Here is a 25,023-nt window from a genome sequence, read left to right on the forward strand (position 1 = left end):
CTGGGTCTTCGCTGCTATGCACAGGGTTTCTCTAGTTGCGCGGATTCTCACTGTTCTGCAGGGGCTTCTCACTGTGGTGACTTCTCTTGTTGTGGAGCATGGGTTCTAGGTGTGAGGGCTTCAGTAGTTGTGGTGCGTGGGGCCATTAGGAAGTAGATTCATAACCACTGGACTACCAGGGAAATCCATGTCCAAAGTATTAAGAAACAGGAACTTAAACACACACACACACACACACACACACACACACACTAGGCAGCTGACCCTGTTAGAAGTTATTTATTTACCACTGCAAGGTTTTTGCTCCAAAGTATGACACCAGACATATGAGTACAATATCCCATGCGTCTTTTTGTGCTTCGGTTCATGACTGCAAAATAGACACAGCATTGACAACAGGAAACACAGGCAGCAAAAACAAATCACAAGGACTAGGTCTTTTTTTTTTATGGTCCTCACCTCCGTTTGGCGTAGGCTGCAGTCTCCTGCTGCCCAGGACTCCTTTATATCCCAAAGGAGCTGCCCCAAAGAACTGCTCTCCCATCTAACTCTCTCTACACAGCATCGACTGGGGGAGATTCATCACTCAATCTACACCAAGAGCCATATCTCAGATTGAAATGTGCAGACGTGTGCAAGGTCTTGATCAATAGGCACTCAACAAACATATTCAGACTTGATGTAAGAAGTGAGTCGCAAGATGAACGAGATTAGACTCCCAGTTTTCCATCCCCATCGCAGTATCTGTGACAAAGCCAGGTCGCCTCACGGGCAACAGCCCAATTGGAGATGGTTTCTCCCTTTATTTTCACCTCTGCTTCATGTACTTAGAAAATGCTCCCTAGCAAAGGACCAAGCGTTTCTTTTAAAGAAAAGATCAGATGTATTCGCACAGACCCAATTACTCTAATCTGGTAGTCAATTGCAAAAGTATCTGGTACAAGGTAAGTGGATGCAAAGATTACTGAAGTTTTTTCATCTGCCAGTCTGATATCTCTGGGTAATTTAAAATTCACTGAGATGGTGTTTTGGTGGGAAACACAGCTTTTATGTTCTCATCTATATATCCTCATCCTTATAGCTCACTGTGTTAATTATTTACATGAAGTAAAAGTAAAGGGAAAATCACTCAGCCGTGTCTGACTCTTTGCAACCCCATGGACTGCAGTCCACCAGGTTCCACTGTCCATGGGATTCTCCAGTCAAGAATACTGGAGTGGATTGCCATTCCCTTCTCCAGGGGATCTTCCCGACCCAGGGATCAAACCCGTGTCTCCGTCACTGCAGGCAGATTCTTTACCATCTGAGCCACCAGGGAAGCCCAATTATTTACATAGTGAGCTATAAGTTGTCATTAGGTGAATGGTAATACTCAACATTATGAATTTCTAGGCCAGCTGCTGAGGTTTCTGATGAACTTACCATTAAGAACTCAACTAGGCCTCTAATTTGCATTCAAGTTAGATAAAAATGTATATTCTTCTTCCTACTCCCCCCTACCCATCCTTCATTCACTAATTCATTCAACACATTTTTATTAAGGGTCGATGAGTCAACTCTATTCTAGGTACTTAAAATACACCAGTGCACACCACAGGCCAAACCACCTGCAAAATCTGTCTTATTTCTGCTCAGTGAGATGAAGGCTGACACCTAAGATGTCAAGCAGAGACATTTGACTCCTTTTAAGGACACCCTTTTCATTTGGATTTTGGAAAATGAAACCTTTGACGCCAAAGAAATGAATGCCTCGTGATAGATGGCTGTGGGTGGAGCTGATATGCTGGCATCAGGGGCTCACTGCAAACATCCTTTGGTGTGACTATACGGCAGGTGCATGGACTTAGAAGGAAGTGGAACCCACCTTTCCTGATTTTAAGTCTAGGATCCAGACTCCTCTGGATTAGAGTAGCAGTTGTCACCAAGAACTGAGTACTGGTCAGCTTGCGCAGGGGATACTTTGCTGTTTTGGCATGCCAACCAAAAAAGGGAGACCAGGGTGGTGAGAGGGCTCTCAAAGATGTGCTGTGGGAAGTCAGTGACACATGCCTTGCCTAAAAAAACTTGGCAGGAGGTGGCCAGACTTAATGGGAGAAATGTCCAATTATGTGAAAGATCTTCTCATTTATGAGGGATGAGATATTGTTTCTGTTTTTTCGGGAGATTGGCAGAAATTATCTCTAAATGCTTTCCTACTGCTGTCCAGAAAGGAAAAATGATGACAAAAGATGACATGTCTCTGCTCAAATTCTCAGGCAGAGACCAAGAAAGACTTGACTTGTTACAGGACTGAAGGAAAGGAATTCTTTTCTAGATCAGGGACCCAGAGTGACCTCTAAAGGCCCAGAGTTTAGCTGTCAGTATTAAAAAGCCCAGAGGCGGAGTCTGTGGTTCTAGAAATGTCTGGCACTTGCTGGGGATGGTCAGCTGCCAACATGAAGCTTAAAAATGATCTGCTGGTGGCCTCGGAGTTTGTTACTAGCGAGGGGTGCCTGTGGCATGGGAGCACAATTGCATCTATTGCATCATTCACAGAGACCAAGCTGCCATATCATTAGGCTGCTTTTACGGATGGTCAGCAACAGAACCCAGAAATACTGGTACCCAGGCAAATATTACATCCACTCGAGCAAGGCTTGTAATATTATAATTAATGATGTGGACAGCTATTTGGAATAATCAGGTAGCGATGTGAAACCTAGCTGTTGATTATTTACTAATTAAAGTGAAGAGGTACACTAAACACAGCGAAGAGGTACACTTGAAAAGATCTCATAGCCTCCTCCCCCTCCACAGACCCGGACTAAATTAATGTGTGCCCCAGATGGAATTCACCCTCACGTGGCTGGTAGGCTGAGAAGGAAGGAGTCTGACTCAGAGGGTCACTTTGGTGACGCTGGTGGACATGACAACTAATGCCCAATAACTAATGGGGGAATCCCACCTACTCCTGGTCAGGGGAGGGCTCCCCAAGTATAATATACACTGATTTTGAGATGAAACAATACAGTTATTCAATAGAAAGCACAAAATTCAGTCCAAGAGCAGGATCCAAAAAAGCACAAACGAGAACATTAAGAATTCAAATGACTAAAATTAAAAACGGAGGCTTCTAAATTTCACACCATGGTTGAAATGTCCAGCAAGGGCACTGGCTGCCCCAGGGAGTTGGGGGCCCGACGAGGACTGTGGAACTGAGCTGGGGATTTTGTGAAAGGGATTTCTCCAAGTGCAGCGCTCCAGCCTCTTCATCCAAACCACTGTGTGCTTGTTAAAAATGCAGGCTGCTGGGGTCCAGCCAGGATGATGGACTTGGAATGTCTAAAGCAGGGTCCGGGAATCTGCTGGTGATTCTTCACACACTGTTTGGGAACTGCTGGGTTAGTGTCTTGGGTCAGTAGAACGATTTCCTGCTGGCTGAGTTTCCATCCCGCCCTGATCATCTCTAATTCTTTTGAGATGATCCAGGATACAGCATTTCCGTCATCCTTTTTTGACAAACTTATTTTTAAAAAGCCACATTCTTTGCATCCGTGATTTCCCCAATTCAGCTTTCTCTGCATCTGGCCTGACACCCACTGCAAAACCTGCACACAGACCGTGTTTGATAAGAGTCTCTTTCAATAACACAGATCAGCAAAACGTGTTCCTTCTGACCCACATGTCCTGTCTCCATCCTTGCTCGTTCTTAAGAAACAGGAGTGTGATGGGAGAGGAAGAGGGTCCTGGTCTCTGCACACACGTCTGTCTTCTGGTGTCAGAATGCGGATGGGGCACAAGAGGAGGGGGCAGAGGGCAGTGGGGTGGGGGAAGGGAGACTGTGCCCCCAGAGGGCAGCGGCTCGGGTGGCTGCCTAGAGGTGCAGCTGATGCCACATGGCGATCTGCCGGCGCGGGTTCTTCAGCATCTCCTCCCAGTGGCTGCGCTCAGAGCCCGAGGCGTGCAGGCCCAGGCTGCAGTGGCCGAGCACGCAGCTCTGCCCCTCGGCGCCCAGGCCCAGCACGTCCAGCTCCACGCTGGAGGCCCGCAGCAGGTCATCCGGCAGCTCGAACATGATCATCTCGTTCCACACGGGGTTGATCTTGTGCTTGGCTCGTTTTGTCTGCTTCTTCTTCAGCTTCCGAGCCTGGTGCTTTAAGGTCACCTTGACAGAGACATCTGGGGAGGGACGGGGGACAGAGACAGAGGAAGGGGCCGGGAGTGAGCTTCTGGGGTCTGGGGCGGGGGGAGCTGGGGTGACGCTGCCTCTTGGGGATGGAGAGACAGGGTCTCTGGCTCTAGATCCTCACTGAGGCTTCTGCTCCACCATCCCTTCCCCCACCTCACGGGCCATGTATTTACTCAACAGTAATTCAATGCCCACTTTATGGCAGGTGTCGGTCTGAACATGGGGATATGCAAAAGCTCCTGCCTGGAGTATGAAATACAGATCAGAGCACAGTACATGGGTCACATGGCCCATGACAGGGTCACACTGAAGCACCGCTAGCAAACCTTTCTCAAGAGCCCCTCTGGATGCCTTGATGTCCCATATCAAACCAGGCCCAGCATGAGGTTCAGATGTCCTGCAGCTTGATTTTAAACTCAGACCAGGAACACTATGCCATCCCTATGTCTTCATCCCCTCAAGTTCTCCATCTAAGCATTTTTGTCTCTTTCTAAGATATCAGGTCTCCTGCTGGTTGACTGAGTTTTTCTCTTCTGCTCTTTTGCAAGTTTTACTGGAGGATCCCACCCCCCATGGAGGGTGAGGGCAGCCTGCCTTGACCCCAATAGAGCTGCCTGGCTCCCAACCCCCGACCCCGGAAATCAGGTTACTAGACAAGCTTTCACATAGCATCTGGAGGCCCTGGAATGGGATTGTGTCTTCATCAGTCAAGGTTTCCAAAGCTAATGTGAGAATAATTGTTACTCTGTATTTATTGCTATAATTATCACCCCCAGGTGGTTAGTTTGTTATTTCAACAGAGATATTTGAGAGATAAAGTGTTGAGCTGTAATTGTCCTGACAGGAGCTATAAAAATTAAAAAAAAAAAAAAGAGCAGGAGGCCAAGAATTGTCTAGGGGGGATGAGGCAAAGAATTGTCTAGAGGAGATGAGGCAAAGGCATTGACTTCTGACCTCTGGCTCAGGGATCTGTCAGCCAGACCAACTCGGATGATTTTTCATTCGTCAAAAATCTCTTGCCCAAAGGTCCTGACTGCAGAGGCAGTTCTTTATTTGCTTCCTGCTATAAATACCGATGTATTTATATCCTGCTCTGAGCACTTGGCTCCCGGTCCAGGTGTCTCACGGCTGACCAGTGCTGCTTTCCTTCCTGCTCTGACCAGAGAGGCTGTTTGGTCCTTAAGCCTTGGGGTCTGTGCTGGGGTATCCCAAGGGAATAGCCAAGGCTTCCAGGGCATTGAAGAGATGTTTATTTGGGTATATGGGGCAGAGACGCCTCCTCCGCCTGAGCGCCCACATGCCTTCTGCCGTCACCCACACCCAGCTGGTGTGGGGATGGCAGGTCGACAAAGGCTGGGAAGAGAGAGGAGTCTAGGGTGGGTGTGGGGAGCAGAGTGGTGGCTAGCTGAGACTGGAGAAGGGAAAACCCACCACCTGCCCAGAAGATGCGTCCAGCCAGGTCTGAGTGACAAAGGTGGGGCCAAGCTTCCCCTACAGCCCAGATTCTCCACTCCCTGGCTACAGTCTGATCCTAGTTTCCTGTGACCCAGGGATCAGGCTGTTCTTCTCACAATGGATCTGCAAGGTGGGAGCCCTAGGAAGCTGACACCTGGGTGCTAATGGGTAGGACTGGCCCGCGAGTTAATGGACATGACTTTAGGGAAGTGAGTGTGTCCTTCAGAACTGGTTTGTGAGCTTGGGGTGGAGGACACAGCTGAGGCTGACTCTACAAATGTACTCACATTCCAGGTCCCTGCTCACCCGTCCCCACTGCCTCCCAGGTGCCACCTCCGTCTGTGCACATACCTAGAGGGGCCCTGGCTCCCCTCTCACACCCCACTCACCCTTCCCCAGGAGCTCCTTGGACTGGTTAGAGTGGAGGTTCTTGGCCTTAATCAGCACGACTAGGAGGCGGTTGGCAGCCGGGAGGTAGCTGATGGAGAGAAGGACCTCTCCCGTCCCCGCAGACGGCTCCTGAAACAGAAGAAGGGATGCAGGAGGGGAGCCTCATTTAGGGATGCCCTCTGGCCCCGTCACTATTGCTGAGGCTGGGGTCGCCCTGGAGCTGTATCCAGGAGGCATCCTAGAAATCACTTACCCCTCAGGGCTGCTTTCTCCAGGCTTGCAGAAGGGAGGAGGGCACAGAGGGATCCTATGCCAGCATGTGTTTCAATATGAGTTTGTTTCATTCGCCACAAACGTGATTTTCTAAACAGCTCATATTCAAACCCAACATACCAAACAGATCAAAGAGATACCATTCAGGATGCGGCCGGGACAGAGGGCCAGGACTTCCTCTCACTTTATCGCCTGTGCCCCGCTCAGGCATCTTTGCACAGAACCCTAGGGTTCTAGTTTGAAAATCACTGCATTGACTGATCAGGTTCCTGGAGCAGCGGGATGTTGCAAGGCATTACTCTGCTTGGAAAAAGAATCCCTTCCAGCCCCTGCAGGGCTGAGAGAGTCAATAATGTGATGCACTAATGCTGAGCAGGGCTTGGCTTGGCCTACAGAATGACCAGCCATGTCAACAAAAGCCAGGCATACGATGGGAGTTAACGCACCACAGACACTCACAGGAAGTGCGTTTTGCTGATGCCTTCAAGAAGCATCCAGCATGTCTATCCCCCCGTCTGCGGCTTTACAGAGTCTCTCCATTGAGATTCCTGCAAGAGTTTGTTTGGAATTTCAACAAATCCAATGAGGGACAAAGATGAGTGAGAGTCCCCACAGGAGGCAGGTCACAGTCTAAGGGTGGAGAGAAGCATATGGACTCTAGAATCTGACCATCTGGGTCTCAATTCCGGTCTCACCATTTACTAGCCACATGATCTTGGGCAAGTTATTTCACTTTCCCAAACCTTCATTTCCTCATCTGTAAGATGGGAACCATAATATCTCCACCCAATAGGGTGGTAAACATTAAATGAGGAATTATTTAATGGCTTAGAACCACGCCTGGTGCACATGACAGCATCTTTACCCTTGCTTTGATGATTATCATTAGTTATCAAGAAAGGATAATCACTACTTCTTGAGAATATTAATTGGGAACATTGTTTCTGGGTGAATGGGAGACAGGGTTTGGGGAGTAAAGCTGGATGGAGGAGCTGGCCAGCCCTCTGATTGGGTCACACCTTTCATTCAGGAAACATGTCTTCAATACGACTGCAACAATTCAACTATCCCTAAGTGGCTAGTCATGTGATGGAATGTTTCCGGGAGTTGCCAGGAACTTTGGTAATGGCATTAAGCGTAGCAGCTAACACAACACACTCTGTGCTAAGAGCAGTTATAATATCTATCCACTGAGGCTGTCATCCTCACAAAGCTATTCCCAGCACCCAGTACACAGCTGACACGTAATACATATTGTGAGAAGGAAGGGTGAGACATCCTGTTTAATCTTGACGACAAGGGTAAGAGGGATACTGACCTGGCTCCCATTTTAAGCCTGAGTCTCTGATGCTCAGACAGTGAACTTCACTCTGTGAGGTCATGTAAACAGTGTGTGTGTCGGGGGGGTGGGGGGGGTGCATGTTTTAGTCACTCAGTCGTATCCTACTCTTTGGGACCCCGTGGACTGTGGCCCACCAGCCTCCTCTGTCCACGGAATTCTCCAGGCAAGAATACTGGAGTGGGTAGCCATGGCCTTCTCCAAGGGATCTTCCCGACCCACGGAATGAACCCACATCTCCTGCACTGCAGGCAGATTCTTAATGGTCTAAGCCACCAGGAAGCCCCATGTAGCCTGTTCAGTAGTGAAACTGAGCCTCGAATGGGGGGTCTGGTCTGATAGCAAAGCCCAAGTCCTAAACCCGTGGTCCTCCAGCATCCTCTACGGACAGACCTCTCCTTTCACGGTGAAGGAAATGAGCTCAGGCACCTGTCCAGGTGCCCAGCGGGGTGTTGGCTGAGCTGGGACAGGCACCAGTCTTCTGCTTCAGCGGCACTTCTTGGAGGTCCATCCACAGGTGTTGGCCTGAGGTTTGGCTACATGGTGCCCAAGTGAGAGGAGCCTGGACCCGGCAGCCCGTGAAGGGCTCCGCGGCTCTGTGCAGGGTGCCCAAAGCCCCAGACCAGCCCAGCTGGTGACACCACAGCCATCCGCCCCCTCGGCTCTGCTGTTGAAAGTACCTGCTGACAAAAAGTAACCCGCAGGATCCGCGCTGGTGGGTCAGGCAGAGGGGCTCTCTAGCCTGGCCATGGGGGCTCTCCCTTACCACTTACACCAGGAGCACCGCCTCTGACTTCTGACTCCACGCTGCCCTCTGACATTGTTCTTATCTGTGGCAAACAGGCCAGGGGTCCAAGTGGATGCAGGAGTGTACTTGTGGGACCGTGACGGCTACAATGAGCACGATGATTAGGGTGAGTGAATCACGAGGGCAGGACTGTGTCCTCATCTCCTGTGCCCTCGGCTTCGGGCACACTGCCCGGCACATGGTGGAAACCAGAAAAGACCTTTGTGGAATGAATGAGTAAGTTTTCTTCTAGGGGAGAGGGTAGAAGCAGGTTAGGTGCCTGAGACTTCTACCTGTTGGACTGCCAACCTTTGTGGGCAGTGCCAAACACTCCAAAGGCCTGGAGCGGGAACCCCTCCATCTCCTGAGGAAGCTGGATTACCAGTGGAATAAACCCACGTGTTGGGTGCCTCTCCCCAGGGGCCTCGGCTGTAATTCCACACAAGTCCCAAATTGCACAGTAGAGAGCGTGCTGGGGAACAGCCTGGTTCCAGCTGAGAGTGGCTGTCAATGTTTATCAACTTTCTGAGCCGGGGAAAGAGAGGAAAATGAGGCCAAGAAGAGACTGTAGTAGGTGGGGAGTGAAAGTGTACTCTCCTCCCGCGGTGTCCATCAGGAAAGGCGCCTGCTGACCACGGCTCCTGTACTACTGGGCACTTATGTCCCACGGCAGTGGCAGGACAACGCGGGCTTTACAAGCAGACTGACCTGGCCTCAAGGCCGAGCGTGCCAGGTCCCAGCTGGGCAACCCCATGCTGGTTACTGAGCTTCTCTAAGCCACACTTCTCTTGCCTATCAATGCTTACTCCTGTCATCAGTCCTGCTTTGTTCATTAGGGCCAGAATTCAGGTAAAGTTCCAAGCATAGCAACTGATAGATGGTAAGCGCTCAAAAATTACTACTTTTCTTCCTAATTTTATTACTCATGGGAGTCGGCAAACTTTTTCTATAAAGGGCCAGATAGTAACTATTTCAGGCTATGCAGGCTATATAGCCTCCAGAGAAGGCACTGGCCAGCTGGTTGAGAGACTGCCCATCCAGAAGGGTCCCTCTAGGGACCATCATGGCAGGCCCTTGGATGAGGGCCTAAATCACCACACACTGTCCTGCAGCCCTGACCCTCCTTGACCCACTCGCTGCCCTGGCCGGTGGGGATTGGTGGTTGGCTCTCCAAGGAACCTCTCTGAACAGCGCGACATCTCAGCAGACGCTTGTTTTCCACTCACGGCTTCGGCAGCTGGGGAGGGGTGGGGAGACCCAACCTGGGCCCCCAGCCGTGGTCACTCCTTCAAAGTCCAGCACAAACGCCACTGCACAGCAGGCCTTCTAGAACTCTCTGTCCCAGAGCACTTCAGTTAGGCCCCTCTTGGGTGTCTTAAGTCAGATATCATCAGTATCACGCCACTACCACCATCATCGTCATTTGTTCCGGTTTCTCCCTCTGGCTTGTACTCTCTGGGAGCAGAGGTGCCCCTCTCCCCTGCAGTGCCTGGCACACAGCGGACGCAACAGGGAGTATGAACGGTTCTAGATGGGGATAAACATCGTCAGCACCAGAGTCAGGGCGCTCACAGTGTGATGTTTTCCATGATGGTGAGGCCAGGGGTAGGGGTGTCTGTGCCTGGCAAGCTAGAAGCAAGACTAGACCCCAGGAGTCCCCAAAGCCTGGGCTATCGGTCTCCTCTAACCAACCCCCTCCCACCCTATTCAAGACTCCACCTTACTTTTACACCCCGCCTCCCTGCCCAGACTCCCATCCCCAGGCTGGGGAGGTCTCCAAGCTCTTTTCATGAGCACTGGCCCAGTCCTGCCCTGCCACCCCCGGGAGAGGCGACCTTACCTTCACTGCAGTCTTCAGCTCGCCCCACTGGGCGGCCCCCAGGGGCACGGACACCCCATCCAGGCCGAGGCGCAGCTCCCCGACCACGCTGTGGCGGGAGAAGCGGTCGCAGGTCCTCAGGGTCAGCGTCAGGGTGGCTGCAGGGAGCTCCTCCTCCGCCAGGGGGAGCGCCAGGCCTTCCTCCCACGCGGTGCGCAGCTCGCGCTTCTTGAGGGCCGTCTGGGCCTCCACGGAGCCCATGCTGTTGGCCACGCTGCCCTGGATGTAGCAGTCACAGCCTCCATCGTGGTCGCTGGTCACAGCTGCAGCCAGGGAGAAACCGGCACAGACGCGGGGGGCTCGTCAGCGACAAGGGGAGGCAAGAAGAATGGCCCTGCTGTGAGCTGCAGGATCTGCCTTAGCGGCCATGACCCTGGGGGTCTCAAAGAGACCCCACTGGGGCTGGCTGACCACCCTGGCTTTGTGAGATCGCCTTTCAGGGAGTCGTTTGGAAATAGGAGATCCTTCTCATTATTCCGAGACCTCCCCAAGGCGCCAGGGCCCACAAACTGCTGATGATTTTTATTAGGGTTGCTGTGGATACCGTAATTCATTTGTTCTCTATTTTAAATATTTATCACATAACCACTTATGATATGAATCGCTGGGCCACAACCTCATGAGTGTTGCTTTGGTGTTCTTAATGCTTTCCCACTGGACCTTTCCAGTTTGCACCTGGGGAGCTTTCATGACTGGTTCCTCAATGACAATGTGCAAAGTGGTATCTCATGTTACCCAGGAAGGAGAAGATAAAGAACGGAGGCCATGTGTCCTAAAATAAAGAAACCTAAACTGAGCTTCCAGGGAACTGGCCTCCTCCCAACTCTGGCACCAAATAGCCGGAGTGATCTTAGACAAGTCACTTGATGTTGCTAGACTTTAGTTTTCAAACCTGTAAAATGGGACTATTGTTAAGACCAAATGTATGTAAGAAAGTCTATGAAACACTAAAAAAAAAAAAAATCATAAAAGAAAGCTAAAAGGATAAATACTCCCTCAAAAAAGCAAAATTAAACACAAAACTCCAGCTCTTCCTTTCCAGCTTCTAGTTTCCAGGCAACACAGAGGAGCCCGTTTTTAGCCCCATGTCCTTTGCAAAGTCTTAGCTTTGTTTGCCGATGGTAAAATGAATTATCAGGGTAGGGAGACCAGGCACAATCTGATCCCATAGGAAAGACTGCTTGGTTCTAGGACTACAGAAGCTTTGCTGACCATTCAGAACACCCTCTGTGTCCAGCACAAAGCCCTGTTCAATGTTAAAAACATCTATAACAGAGATGATTACCATTCACCGAAACAAAGAAAACCCCATTCTTTTAACTGGGGACCTGGTAAGCCACATTTCCCAGCCTTCTTTACAGCCAGCCGTCCTGCGACTTAGTTTCAGCCAACGGGAAGTAAGCATGTGTAGGTCACAGTTTCTAAGGGACAGTTGTGCCCTCTCCCTATTCTCCCCATCTTTCCACCTGCTAGGCACAGGCCACAAGGAGGCCTCAGAGAGGAGGGGTCTGGTCCCTGAATCACTATTTGGAGGAAGGATGGCCGCCAAGCAGGAATCCCCAGTTTGGACTGGTATATGAGAGAGAGGAAAAACCCCTGTGTATCTGAGGATCACATGTCTCAGGGTCTTGTTTGTTGCAGAGTGCTCATCTAGCCCCCAGTGCTCCCCCCAGCCACAGATGCTCAGGCAGACAGACACACAGAAGGCCGTGAAAGTCAGCTAAGAGCATACCTTCCAGACGAGTCACAAATAGTTCAGCCTTCTGCCTGTCATAGTCCAGGCAGTAGTGAAGTTTGGGAGCCTGGTTCCAACTGGCGGCCTTCTCTGGGTTCCAGGTCTCCATCACACAGACATCCTCCACCACACCTGTCAAGAAGGTAAAGTCATTACTGCTACCTGCACTGGGATCCTGTTTTCCAGCACATGACTTTTCCATCTCTGCCAGCTAGGCCATGAACCCAAACCAAAAGCTTCCTAACTGGGTGCAAAAGCATGGTGGCACCCCCTGTGGTCCTGGGCATCACCTTTCAAGAGACCATCACAGCCCAGTGGGCAAGACCTGGGCTCTGGGGTCAGCCCTGAGCTGCTACATAACAGTTATGTGACCCTGGACAAGTTACTTGACTTCTTTGAACCTCGGTTTCACAACTGCCTGGACTATGACAGGCAGAAGGCTGAACTATTTAGAATGGGAGTGACAGAGATTCCTTCTTCCTGCAAGTACTGTGAGCATTAGAAGAAATAAAGTGAGAAAAGCACTTAGCCCAGGGCCTGGCCCCTGGTGAGTTTTCAGCACGGGAAACTGTCACCTCGTATGTGGCTCTAGTCAGCCTGTGTCAGGCAAATCTTTCCCCAGCCCATCTCCAGCTCCAACTCTCTACAGAGTCTAATCCATGCTCCCCAGGAGTTCATGGCTGGAAATAAATGTCAAACAATGAGTCAAGGTTAGGGAGAGTAGAGTGGACTTTAGTGCATGTTCAGTGATTCCTTGCTGAATAAATGAATGACCTTATCTTTAATTCAGTTACTAAAACTACAGTTATCACTCACTCTTCCCCTCACTTGGACTGCAGCCAAACATCTGGAAGATTCTCATTAGTCAGGCATAATTCAAGTGTAAAAGGATTCAGCAGCTGCAGCAGACTTCACTTGAAATAAATTGAAATTAATTTTTTTTAAATTTTCAGAATTAATTTAAAGGGTAGAAACACAGAGGAGTATTTAATTTCCAAAATGGTTCATTATCGGGTTCCTGCAAGTAGTGAAGAATCTCCTCCCTGGTGTGTCTAAGCAAGGAATAGATTGACCAGGATGTGAACAGCCAAGTGGAAAGCCAGACATACAAGCACTCGGGACCGAGGTGGCTTGGACAACTGCAGCGGGGTCAGTGCCAGATGGGGCTTGCCTGGCACCCTGAGCTGTCAGCTCTCAGACTGCCTCGGCCTTCAAAATCCAAACCAAACCAAGACCAAACCAAAGCCAGCACCCTGGGAAATGCGGGAGTGGATGCAACTTCAAGAATCAGGACCCTGAGCCCGACAATGGGGCCAGTGAGGATCTTTGCTTGTGGGAGCGGACTGAACTCGGCACATCATGGGGACATGATCCAGTGAACGCGGGACTGATTCAGCGTTCTCCTCCCTTGTACCCCCTCGCTTCTGGTCAGTACTTGCTGAGCCAACTGGCTCTTGCTAGATTGGAATCAGAACTGGAATCGGAATTCCACTGATTGGAATCAGTGGAGTCAGAACTTGGTTGTTGCCTTCTGCAGTGGAGAAAGGAGTGAGGAACCAGAAAGGGAAGACAAATATGCTGTGAATCCTTTGGTTTCAGACTCTGAAGAGCTCGGCTGCTGTCCTCGGTGGGCAGTGCCCACGCCTGGCTTCATCCCAGTTTTGAGAAATCTGCTTTGTGTGTGTTAGTTGCTCAGTCACGTCCGACTCTTTGCAAGCCCATGGACTGCAGCCCGCCAGGTCCTCTGTCCGTGGGATTCTCCAGGCAGGAACCCTGGGGCTCCCAAGACAACGGAGCCGTCCTGTGAGTCTGATTCTGATAACCACTCCCGAGGGTCCTCCTGCAAATTGTTCCCCACCCACTTTGAGAGCTCAGCTTAGCTCTCAAGTCCTCAGTGGGTCTATTTTAATTTAAAATGTGGGCTGGCAAACCTGGAGGCTAAAAGCCAACCAGGATTCCTTCCTGCCTCAGGTTCTACCTGAATTTGTTCTTGAGGAAATGCCTGGGTAATCACTGTGGTCCTGGGCCGGGTTGGAGGAGGGACCGCCTGTCCACTGGCCGGCGCGTGGGTGCTGGCCCCTGACCAAGAGCTGCCTTGGCAGTCGGGTCGGTGTCAGAGCCCGTTATGCTGCTCTGTGCCCACCATCTCCCTCTCTAACTACACAGAACAAAACCCCAAACCACATAACAATCCATTCTCCTGGCTCAATTGTTTTTTGTCTCCTTATAAAAGTCTGTGAGCTCTGCTCCTTTGGGTTAGGGACTGTCTCTGTTTCCATATCTGCCCCCAGGGCCCAGCAAAGTGCCTTACATGAAAAGGTGTTCTATTCTTGATGTTGATGAAAAGGAGAATAGAAATAATAATAATAACGATGCTTTGATTAGATCCTTGTGCCAGGCTCTGATCTAAACACTTCATATGCATTGTTATATTTACATTTTACAACAACCTTACTGGGCAGGTGATTGTGTCATCTGATTTTATATCCAGGGAAACTGAGGCCCAGAAAGATGATTGATATGACCAGGGTCACACAATGCGTACATAAAAGGGGAGAGAATGAAACCCATGACTCTGAATGAAGCCCATAGTTTAACCACAACTCTTTCTCCCCTCTCTATAGTTGTACACACAGCTTGGAAGGGACTTTCCATTTCCCAGTGGAAAGCTGGAGGCCTCGGGAAGACACAATGTGGGAACACGTGGGGAATAATGGAGTGTAATTCCAAAGCCTGGTGCCCACTGCTTGACCAGTGTCCAATGCTGCGGACACGGGCTGGCCACGCCCACCAGCTAGAGATGCTTTCAAACCCTGCTGGGTATCGTCCACAGAAGAGTGAGGGGCAGGAGAGCCCTACCGTTCTGGGGAAGGACGAACAGCTCCTCCGTGACCTGCCTCTTGAGGCGGCTGTCATTCGGGGCCTGGGGGCTGGCCGGTGCAGCGGGCTCTGCCGTGGTCTTCAGCGTGTAGTCGGCATAGTTGATGACCTCCGGGGCCGTCACAGCTGGCCTGGGTCCATAGACGTCCGGGAACTTCAGAAGGGCTCGGGGCTGGACGGGCTCTGTGGACTTTTTGACATTAAACTGCAAATACAAATCACTCCGATTAGTCCACAAGAGGTCCTCCTGCCTGTTTCTACCCACAGAAGGGAGAAGAGATGACCTGAGCTTTCAGGGGAGGCAGGGGAAGGAGTTCCTTTCTGCTCCAAGGAACATGACCTGGGCAGGCAAAGTATCATCGCCAAGTGCAGCAGAATCTCTACCATCAAGAATCACGCCGGGGCCCACCGAGATGTCAGCCCTGTCAATCCAGCCCCTGGGCATCCGTGGCCCAGGCGCCCCACTGCTGTGTCCACAGGTGTTCCCCAGGCCTGTCGTGGCTACCCTCCCCCCACCGCTCTCATCTGCACACCTGCCTTTGTTTTCTCTTCTCCTTGCCTTCCTCTCTTATTCCTTCTCCCCCTCCCCTTCAGAAATGAAATGAATGTGGTCCCACCACACTTAGAACCAAATCTAAACTCCCTGCAGTGACCCGTAAGTGCTTCCCCAGCCTGGCTGTGTTCACCTTTCTGACATTACCCCAAACCCCTCTCTAGCCACTGAGCCACCTGCTTGTCAAACAGGCTGAACTCTTTCTGGGTCTGGCTTCTGGCCCCCAACTCTTCCCCCCAAAACCACCCACCTCCACAGGCTCTCAATTAAGTCCCTCCTCCAAGTCCGTCCCTTCCTACCGCCTCATCCTGCACTTTGCTTTAGAGCGTGGCTTTCACCCTGTACTGTTTCCGTCCTTGCCTGGCCTGTTTCGGTCAGTCTCTCCCATTAGTGTGCAGTCTCCATAAGCACAGGGATTATGTCTTGTCCTTCTCCTGTAGCGTCTGCTCACGGGGAGCACGCAATACACACCTGTGGCTAGGGCTCCCAGGTTCAGTTGTATGGTTTGTGTATACTGTGCAAAGATGCCTAGATAAGGACCAAAATGCGATTTGTGCTCCACTTGCCTGGCTATGTGCCCTGGGGTAGGGCTTAGTTCCACTTGGAGGAAAGGGCATCTTTTCTTTACCCACCTGCTTGTCAAGCCTTAAGGAAGCAAAGCTCCCTCATACAGGAGTGGAATCTTCTACCTTTGCCTCCACTGGGGACTGAGATTTCTCTTATTTGACAGATTCAAAGTTATATAACATGCAGCAATACTGGGGACCTGCCCAGTCCCCAGGAAATAGGAAATGATAACCAGATCTAGAGCTCGAAATGCTGGCACAGTGGGTGGGCTGCCCACAGAACAGCCCTCACACTGAGGCGGGTCCCAACCCCTAGCAGAACCCCCAAGCAGCTGCCTGCCCTCCAGGGTGTCCTCCTGCCCCTCCGCTCTCTGTGGCTGTTGGAAGTGCTGGCCAGGGGTCAAGGTGGCTCTGCCCAGGGGCAGGAGTGACTCAGAGACTGGGAAGTCTGTGCAGTCCTGTGCAGGGGCGTGGAGGCTACACTGTTTCAAAGCTCATGTTTAGTGTTTGCCCTCTGTACATTTCATTACCCCAGGACAACTCCTGGACACTCTGACCTGGCTGAAAGTCTGTCCCCAGATATTCCTGGGGGAGGCTGGAACTTGATGATGGGGGGCATTCCTAACTATCCACATTGATTGGCCAATGGTCGGAGTCCAGGAGAAGGTGCTAGAGACAAGAGGCAACACCCACTTCCTGCAGATGCCTGAGGGCTGCTGTCCCCTCACTGCATTATACATCCATCAGAACTCCCTAAGGGGCTCAGAGGGGATAAAACTCCTCATCCTTCCTTGGGAACACGGCCCAATAGGCTGTAATACAGCCCAAACACATCTACCCTGATCTCTGCTAAGTGCATCTAACACGCGTGAGCTGAAGAAGCACTTCCTGACTTCCATGGATAGTGGGGGCAGTGACAGAATCAAACCTAGACCAACCTGGACCTAAAGCCCACTGCCCCAGTGGCTCCCAACCTTTTTTTCTGCCTTCAAGCCTTTACCAGGCAGCCATGAAATTAAAAGACGCTTATGACCAACCTAGACAGCATATTAAAAAGCAGAGACATTGCTTTGCCAACAAAGGTCTGTCTAGTCAAGGCTATGGCTTTTCCAGTAGTCATGTATGGATGTGAGAGTTGGACTATAAAGAAAGCTGAGTGCCGAAGAGTTGATGCTTTTGAACTGTGGTGTTGGAGAAGACTCTTGAGCGTCCCTTGGACTGCAAGGAGATCCAACCAGTCCATCCTAAAGGAAATCAGTCCTGGGTGTTCATTGGAAGGTCTGATGTTGAAGCTGAAACTCCAATACTTTGGCCACCTGAAGCGAAGAGCTGACTCATGTGGAAAGACCCTGATGCTTGGAAAGACTGAAGGCAGGAGGAGAAAGGGACGATAGAAGATGAGATGGTGATCAAGAAAAGGGGACTGTGTCATCAAAGATGACAGAGGATGAGATGGCATCACCAACTCAATGGACATGAGTTTGGGTAAGCTCCGGGAGTTGGTGTTGGACAGGGAGGCCTGGCATGCTGCAGCTCATGGGGTCGCATAGAGTCGGACACGACTGAGCAACTGAACTGACTGACTGACTGACCCACCATCAGAGACGCTTGTCATGATCACACATTTCGACGAATCACCCTGGGAGGAGTTGTATGCTTTGAAAAGTCAGGGATGCACCTTCACCCCATCGAGAGTGCCACTGGGCATCCAGGGACCTGGCTTCTAGTGCTGAGCTAACCGTCTGAGTTGAGCAACTTTCGGCAGATCATTTCGCCTCTCAGTTATCACTCAAGGAAGAGGTGATTTCAAGGCTTGTTTCACTCCTACCTGCTGAGCAACAAAGAGGTGGGAGACACGGTTCTTTATTCGCAGATGAGTTGGGGAGACCATCAGAAACAGGAGAGTAAGTAACTGTGTTTGGCCAGCAGGACAGAGGCAGGCAGCAGACAGTCTGTGTGAGTAACAGATGGGGAGAGCAGGTGACACCTGCGGAGGGGCAAGCAGAGCCGTCCTGGGGGCCAGGGCGTGGGCTAGACCTGAAAGGAGAGGGTGTCTGGAAGGTGGAAGGAGGAGTGGGGAGGAAGGCCAGGCCCCGGGAGGAGACACGCAGAGCAATGACTGATGTCCCCACATCTTTCTGTCCTCCACAAAGTCGTGCCCACCTCTCATATTGCATCCAAGTCTGAGTTATGCTAATTATTCTATTTCACAATAAGGAAAGGGAGGATAGAGGAAATTCAAGGTCATACAACTGAAGAGTGGTATGCCATCAAGCCTCCAGATATTTTCACTTCAGGTTTGCGTCATTTCCACTGCCTCACAGCTGCTTCTCAAAAAAAAAAAAAAAAAATCCCTGTTTGTGTTGGATGCTGGGTTCTCAGTGGCAACTGCAGCATCCTGGGGTTTGGGCTGTAGGACTCCCTCCTTGCAGCAGCCTCCCACAGCTTCCCACAGGGACTGGACCACATCCTCTTCTCAGAGTTGTCCTTTTCTGTCACTTGCTGGCGCCAGAACTGAGGCTATTGGGCTGGTCTAGGGAACACGTTCACATTTTATATTTTGTTTCACTTTAGTTCAATCATTTTAGAAAAGGGTTGTGTGCATGCAAGCCAAGTTGCTTTGGTCGAGTCTGACTCTTTGAGACCCTGTGGACTGTAGCCCGCCAGACTCCTCTGTCCACGGGATTCTCCAGGCAAGAATACTGGAGTGGGTTGCCATGCCCCCCTCAGAAAAGGGTTATGTTGATTAATTCCCAACTTGATCAAATCAGGCTGACTCTGCATTTTTAAGAGGGGAAATAATCACTGGGCTCAGTTCGGAGTGAGGGTCAGTCTGTCACTTCAAGTCCCTGCAGAGCCTGGGCTTGCATTCCTCCCTACTGAGTGGGTCTCACTTTATGTGGCCCCTGAGAACCTCAGGAGCCTGTATCTGGCTCGGCTTTTCTTGGGTGCCCATCAACATTGATCCCCTCTTTCCTCCCACCTCCCTCCAGGTCACCAGGCTTTTTTGGGTCCCACCCCGGTTCCAGGGCAAGGGTGGGGAGGGGTCACTGTGTGGTCTGGTTCTATTTGTTCTCGGCATCACCTTGGGGACTGTCCTGGGGAAACCACCCAGACGGAATGAAAGGACTTGCTTTCCACGGCAACAGAAGAGATGCTCTCCCCTGCTGGACAGGAAGCACGTGGCCCTGACTCGCGACTGCAAGGTGAGCCAGTCTTAGGACAGAGCCGCCAAGGTGGACCGCAGGGTGGACAGACAGTAGGAAGCTGCGTCTTTGACGACAGTGTCACTAAGCCACCAACTCAACCAAGCCTGGAAGCTGTCTTACCGCTGCACTTCCGGTTACATGAACAATATTGTTCTTATTGTTGAAGCCCCTTTGGATTGAGGTCTTTGTGAACTGTGGCCAAAAGCATCCTGAGTGGATGCCATGCATTTTTATTGAGGAACACAGGAGATCATGACCTTGATGTAGAAAACTTGCCTAAACTCAAACCTCTCCCCAAGCCCCTGTGCGTCCAGCCAAAGGCATCCTCACAAACTGCTGCTTCTTGCCTAACATTGGTAAAATCCTGCATAGCCATGGCTGCCTTTAGTGAGGAATGATTATTGCTCTTGACCTCACAGAGAGCAGAGCCTGCCGACCACCCCACGAGCCTCTCCAAGTGGTGAAAGCAACCGCTGATGACCTATCTCCTTCCCTTGTACAATCTTATTTGTTGCATTTCTAAACCCTGGTTCCACCGCATCTTTCAAATGCATCTGTTTCCACTTAAATAGCTTAAACATCAATGCCCAGGAAGCAGAAAAAAGGTTTGGGCGCTGAGGGAGGGAGCCTGGGAAAGGATTAGAGGTGGAGGGCAAGAATGTCTGGGAGGAAGGAGGTGCTGCGGGGAGCAGACCCCAAGGAAGGACCTGAGCTCAAGCCTTACTCTGTGGATATTGGCGGGGCAGTCTTTCCAAGTGGGGTTCTCTTTCTAAGCATCCCTTAAACCCAGAGAAGAGGGCTTGGAAATAGAGAGGCAGGGTGAATCAGAAAGGTTTCTAGTGGAGGCAGGCGTTCAACAACTAGGGAATGCCCAGCTGTGCTCAGTATTGCAGGTACAGAGATGGGAGAGACACCCCCATTGGAGCAGCAGCCCCTTTTGATGTGTCTCCTTGGCTTCTCCCTCCTCACCTGTCTCTGGAGCTGTGGGCCACTTACTCCTCCCCAGGTGGCCGGAAATCTGCATAGTCACTGACCAGCTCCACGTGGGCATAGCCCCAAAGTGCCTCATGTCACATCCATGCCACACCCCTCTTGCCACCTGCCTTGGGCTTCTCCGTGGCATCTGAGGTCTGAGACACCCAGGGATACAGTGGGTGCACCCACAGGCAACCCTGATGTCTCAAGGATTAAAGCTCCATGGGGGAACTCGACCACCGAGGGCTCCCGGCTTCCTCCTCGCTGCTCCTCCCAGCGGTGTCCAGTGGCCTTTTGGAAGGTGACACCCGGAGATCCAGCAGTCGCCCTTGGGACTGGCTGGTGGCCGGCTCGGTAACACTCCCTGTCTGTGCCCCTCCCCACCTCCCTCCTATATCCCTGGACGGCACTTGCTAATTACCAGAGGCCTCCAGCAGGCTCAGCTTTCCCGTCATCCAGGCTAAGACAGATGGCATGGCGAGGAGGGGCAAACCTTCATTTAATGAACAAATATTTATTGATCCCCTGTGACAGGCCAGGTCCTCCGCTAAGTGGTAGGAACACAAAAGTGAACAAGACAGATGCTGTCCTTTCCTATGGGGCTTATGTTGAAAAAAAATAAAAAGGAAATTAATTATGAAGTTAATGATCTGTAAACAAACATTTAACCTTACTAGAGATGTTAGGTGACCCCTTTTGTGACATGATTAATTTTTTCACCTAAAGACTGTTTATTAATTCGGGTTTTCGCGCTGGGACAGCCATCTTAACGCATCACAGCATTCAGGAAGTTACCGGTGGGGGAAACAGACCCAGATGGAAATGGAGGCAGATGGCTTCACCCTTTATATTTGAACTTTTAAAGAAAGAGACAGCAGAGAGGAGAGAGTTGAACATAGCGTATTCAGATGAGGCCAAGCATTGGGCCACTGTGGCTGGGGTCTGCATCTCAGCACAGCAAAGCCCCCCTCAGTGGGGAACTGAGTCAGAGGCCAGGGACCTGACAGCCTCTGTCATGCTGGGCTCTAATACTGATACTGATGCATACTAACGTGTGTAAAAGAGTTTGGAATATAGCCTGGTCATCAGAGTTCATGCTCTAAAACAAGATGGTTGGGTTCCAGGCTCAGCCGGTTACTCACTGTGTGATCTTGGATCTGATGAATTAGCCTGTCTGTGCCCCTGGTTTCTCATCTGTAAAGTGGGGGTGTTAGCAGTAACATCTGTCTCTGAGGTTGTATTGAGGAGTAGAAAAGACAGCCGGGTGTAGCGCTCTTAGCACACGAGTGGGCATGGCAAGCCCTTGGAAACTCTGGAGATACTTATTTGACTCTGGCATCTCTGCAGCGTGGAGTCATGCCTTGGGACCAGTTCATCAATGTTTTTTTAACTCCATTTGTGATGAGATATGCGTGTGTTAGTTGCTCGGTTGTGTCCGACTCTTTGCAAGTCCATGGACTGTAGCTCACCAGGCTCCTCTGTCTATGGAATTCTCCAGGCCAGGATACTAGAGTGGGTAGCTATTCCCTTTTCCAGGGATCTTCCTGACCCAAGGATTGAACCCAGGTCTCTTGCATTGCAGGCAGACTCTTTACTGTCTGAGCCATCAAGGAAGCCCTTGTGGTGAGACAAGCAGGTGTAAAAACGAAACAGGTCCCTCCCCCAGAAGGCTTGAGAAGCTCTGGTCCACATGAAGCTTCTCACACCAGGGCTCCTGGAGCAAGTGCAACAGTGGCTCCCAGGGACCCTCCCCTCCCAGGGTCCTCACCTTTACTGGCTGAACCTTGTGGATTGCTTCTGATGAATAAAATCTGCAAACAGGATGGAATATCTCTTCTGAGACTAGGTTACAAAAAATCCGATTTTACTAGGTGTTCAGTTTTTTTAATTGAATTCAGTATAGTTGATTTATAAGATTGTGTTAGTTTCCTGTACTGTACAGTAGAAGCTTATTTTTTAAATTAATTAATTTTAATTGGAGGATAACTACTGTACAATGTCGTGACGGTTTTTGCCATACATCAACATGAATCAGGTATACATGTGCCCCCCCATCCTGGACTCCCTCCCGCCTCCCTCCCCACCCCACCCCTCTGGGTTGCCCCAGAGCACTGGCTTCGGGTGCCCTGCTTCATGCATCAGACTTGCCCTGGTCATCTATTTTACATACAGTAATATGCATGTTTCGGTGCTGTTCTCTCAAATCATCCCACCCTCACCTTCTTCCACAGAGTCCAAAAGTCTGTTCTTTACACCTGTGTCTCTTTCACTGCCCTGCGTGTTTTATATACACTAGTTTGTACCTGCTAACCCCAAACTCTCAATTCATCCCTCCCCCAACCCCTTTCCCCTTTGATAACCATAAATTTGTCTTCTATGTCTGTGAGTCTGTTTCTGCTTTATAAAAATGTTCATTTCTATCATATTTTAGATTTTGCATATAAGTGATATCATACAGTATTTGTCTTTCTCTTTCTGACTTACTTCACTTAGTATGATAATCCCTAGGTCCATCCATCTTGCTGCAAATGGCATTAATTTCATTCTTTCTATGGAGGAGTAGTACCACATCCTCTTTATCCATCTGTCGCTGGACGTTTAGGTTGCTTCCATGTCTTGGCTATTATGAACACAACTAGTGGTTTCTTAAATTAAACATATATGTACCCTCTGACCCAACAGTTCCACTCCTAGATATTTTTCCAAGGAAGATAAAGATATTTGTTGACAAAAGGACTTACACATGAATACTGATAGTAACTTGAATCATACTAGCTAAAAACAGAAATCAGGCAAGTGGCCATCAACAGGACAATGGGTAGGTGCCTTATGGCATGTTCTTACAATGGAATATTCCTCAAAAGTAAAGAAATGAATTGTCAATACACCCAACAACAGGGAAAAATCACAAAAACATGATGAACAAAAGAAGTCATAATACATATTCATCTATACTACGTGATTTCATTTGTACCAATGGTTTGCAACTCAGGGAACATCTGCAATGTTTGGAGACATTTTTTGTTTGTCACAGTTGGGGGTGGAGGTTGTTACTAGTTAAGAGGCCAGAAAGCTGCTAGCTATCACCCTACATTTCCCAGGACAGCTCCCCACAACAAAGAATTATCTCACCCCAATGTAAATAGTGCCAAGGTTGAGAAACGTTGATGGAAATGAAGCTCTAGAACAGGTGAAACTAATCCAGGATGATAGAACTTAGAACAGTGGTTCTGATTGCTTCTAGGAAGAATTGAGTGGTAAGAGGTATGGCAAACTTATGGGTTATAGCCTAGAGGATATATATTTGTCAAAATTGATCTTCATAAACTAGTGACTTGGGATGCATGCATTTCACTGTATGACAACTGCATCTCAATAAAATTTAGGGATACAAATACAGACACACAGACACACACACCTCTAGCCCACCTGCTGAATTAGGCTTCCTGGTGTCTGGATTAGTGTTTCTCAAACTTCACTTCCAAAGCAAAACCAAAGCAGACAAAGGTAACACATGCTCCAGGGAATGGGAAGTCTTCTAGAAAAATTGGAACTCTTTATTGAAACCTCTAGTTCTATCTTAAAGTTTGTGTGACTTTTTGTATTTGACTCCATATAAATGTCTCAGTATTAAAGTATTTTGAATTACCACCAGAAAGGACAGAAAAAATTTTCTTGTTTATTTTGTGATGTAGAATATTTTCCATAACACTAGCTAGTACCACATTCCCTCTGCTCCTCAAGACATGCACACACACACACACACACACACACACACACAGGCCCTAGAGGAGAAGCAGGACTCCTCTCTCTCTCTGTTGGACTGCTGCTGCTGCTAAGTCGCTTCAGTCGTGTCTGACTCTGTGCGACCCCACAGACTGCAGCCTACCAGCCTCCTCCGTCCATGGGATTTTCCAGTCAAGAGTACTGGAGTGGGGTACCATTGCCTTCTCCTCTATGTTGGACAACATGCAATAAATCAAGCTGAAAGTTAACTGAGAGAAACAGTCATTTTGTCTCCAGGGAAGGAACAACTCCTAGGAGCTCAGTCTGTGTGAATGGCCCTCTGTCCAAGTTTTCCTTCCAACCATATAGATAACTTCCCTAGAGAGAATTTGGGGTACGGCTGTAGAAGCTCTTAACCAACCCAGAGGTTTGATCCCTTTTGCCCATGCCCTCTGTAGAGCATCCTTACACACACTTACAACTGATTGTATCTTCTGGGCCACTTGTTCATGACCTTGCATTAGTCAAGGACGACCAACTGCTTTGTAACAAACAACACCCAACCTCACCTCAGTGGCTGAACACAATGAAAGTTGGTTTCTCTAGTCTTCAAGAATCTGTTCGCTCTTGTCCAAACTCAGAGTCCTCCAAGCCCCTTCCATCTTGTGGTTCTGCCCACCTGTGCCTTGTACCATTCAGATATGAGCTCATCAAATCCTCATAATAACCCTATCAGGAAGTGCTGCTATGACCAATCCCATCTTACACATGAGGACGCACAGCCCGCTAGTGAGCAGTAAAAGTGAGATTCAAACCCAGGCTGGCTCCCCCAGAGCCCTCTGTTTGCCTGTTCTGCTGTGCCTCCAGCCCTTTACCACCTCGTCATATTTGGAATCACCCTTTGTTCACCCACGTTCTTGTGCCCCTTAGACTGATGCCTGGGCCACTGCCTGGCCCCACCACCCTTTACTCCGCCCCTGCATGCCTTAAGTCAGAGGCAGAGGGTTGAAGCACTGTTCCACACTTCAACGTGCAGAAATGTCACCTAGGGGAATGTAAAATTCAGATGCCCAGGTTCCTTCCCCACT

General features: G+C 49.9%; 1 protein-coding gene across 1 annotated transcript in view; it reads right to left on the reverse strand.

Annotated features, from left to right (window-relative positions):
- Positions 1 to 263: 263 nt before the first annotated feature.
- Positions 264 to 25,023, reverse strand: part of SYT13 (synaptotagmin 13) — a 42,096-nt gene continuing 17,336 nt past the window's right edge. Inside the window, exons 2-6 of the mRNA XM_043482534.1 lie at positions 14,886 to 15,111; positions 12,024 to 12,158; positions 10,253 to 10,554; positions 6,013 to 6,142; positions 264 to 4,158 (exon numbers count right to left, since the gene is read on the reverse strand). Coding sequence (XP_043338469.1) covers positions 3,854 to 4,158; positions 6,013 to 6,142; positions 10,253 to 10,554; positions 12,024 to 12,158; positions 14,886 to 15,111 — 1,098 coding nt within the window. The 3' untranslated portion in view covers positions 264 to 3,853. The remainder of the gene's footprint in view (positions 4,159 to 6,012; positions 6,143 to 10,252; positions 10,555 to 12,023; positions 12,159 to 14,885; positions 15,112 to 25,023) is intronic.

Source organism: Cervus canadensis, chromosome 11, assembly GCF_019320065.1.
Source record: "Cervus canadensis isolate Bull #8, Minnesota chromosome 11, ASM1932006v1, whole genome shotgun sequence".
Lineage (NCBI taxonomy): Eukaryota > Metazoa > Chordata > Mammalia > Artiodactyla > Cervidae > Cervus > Cervus canadensis.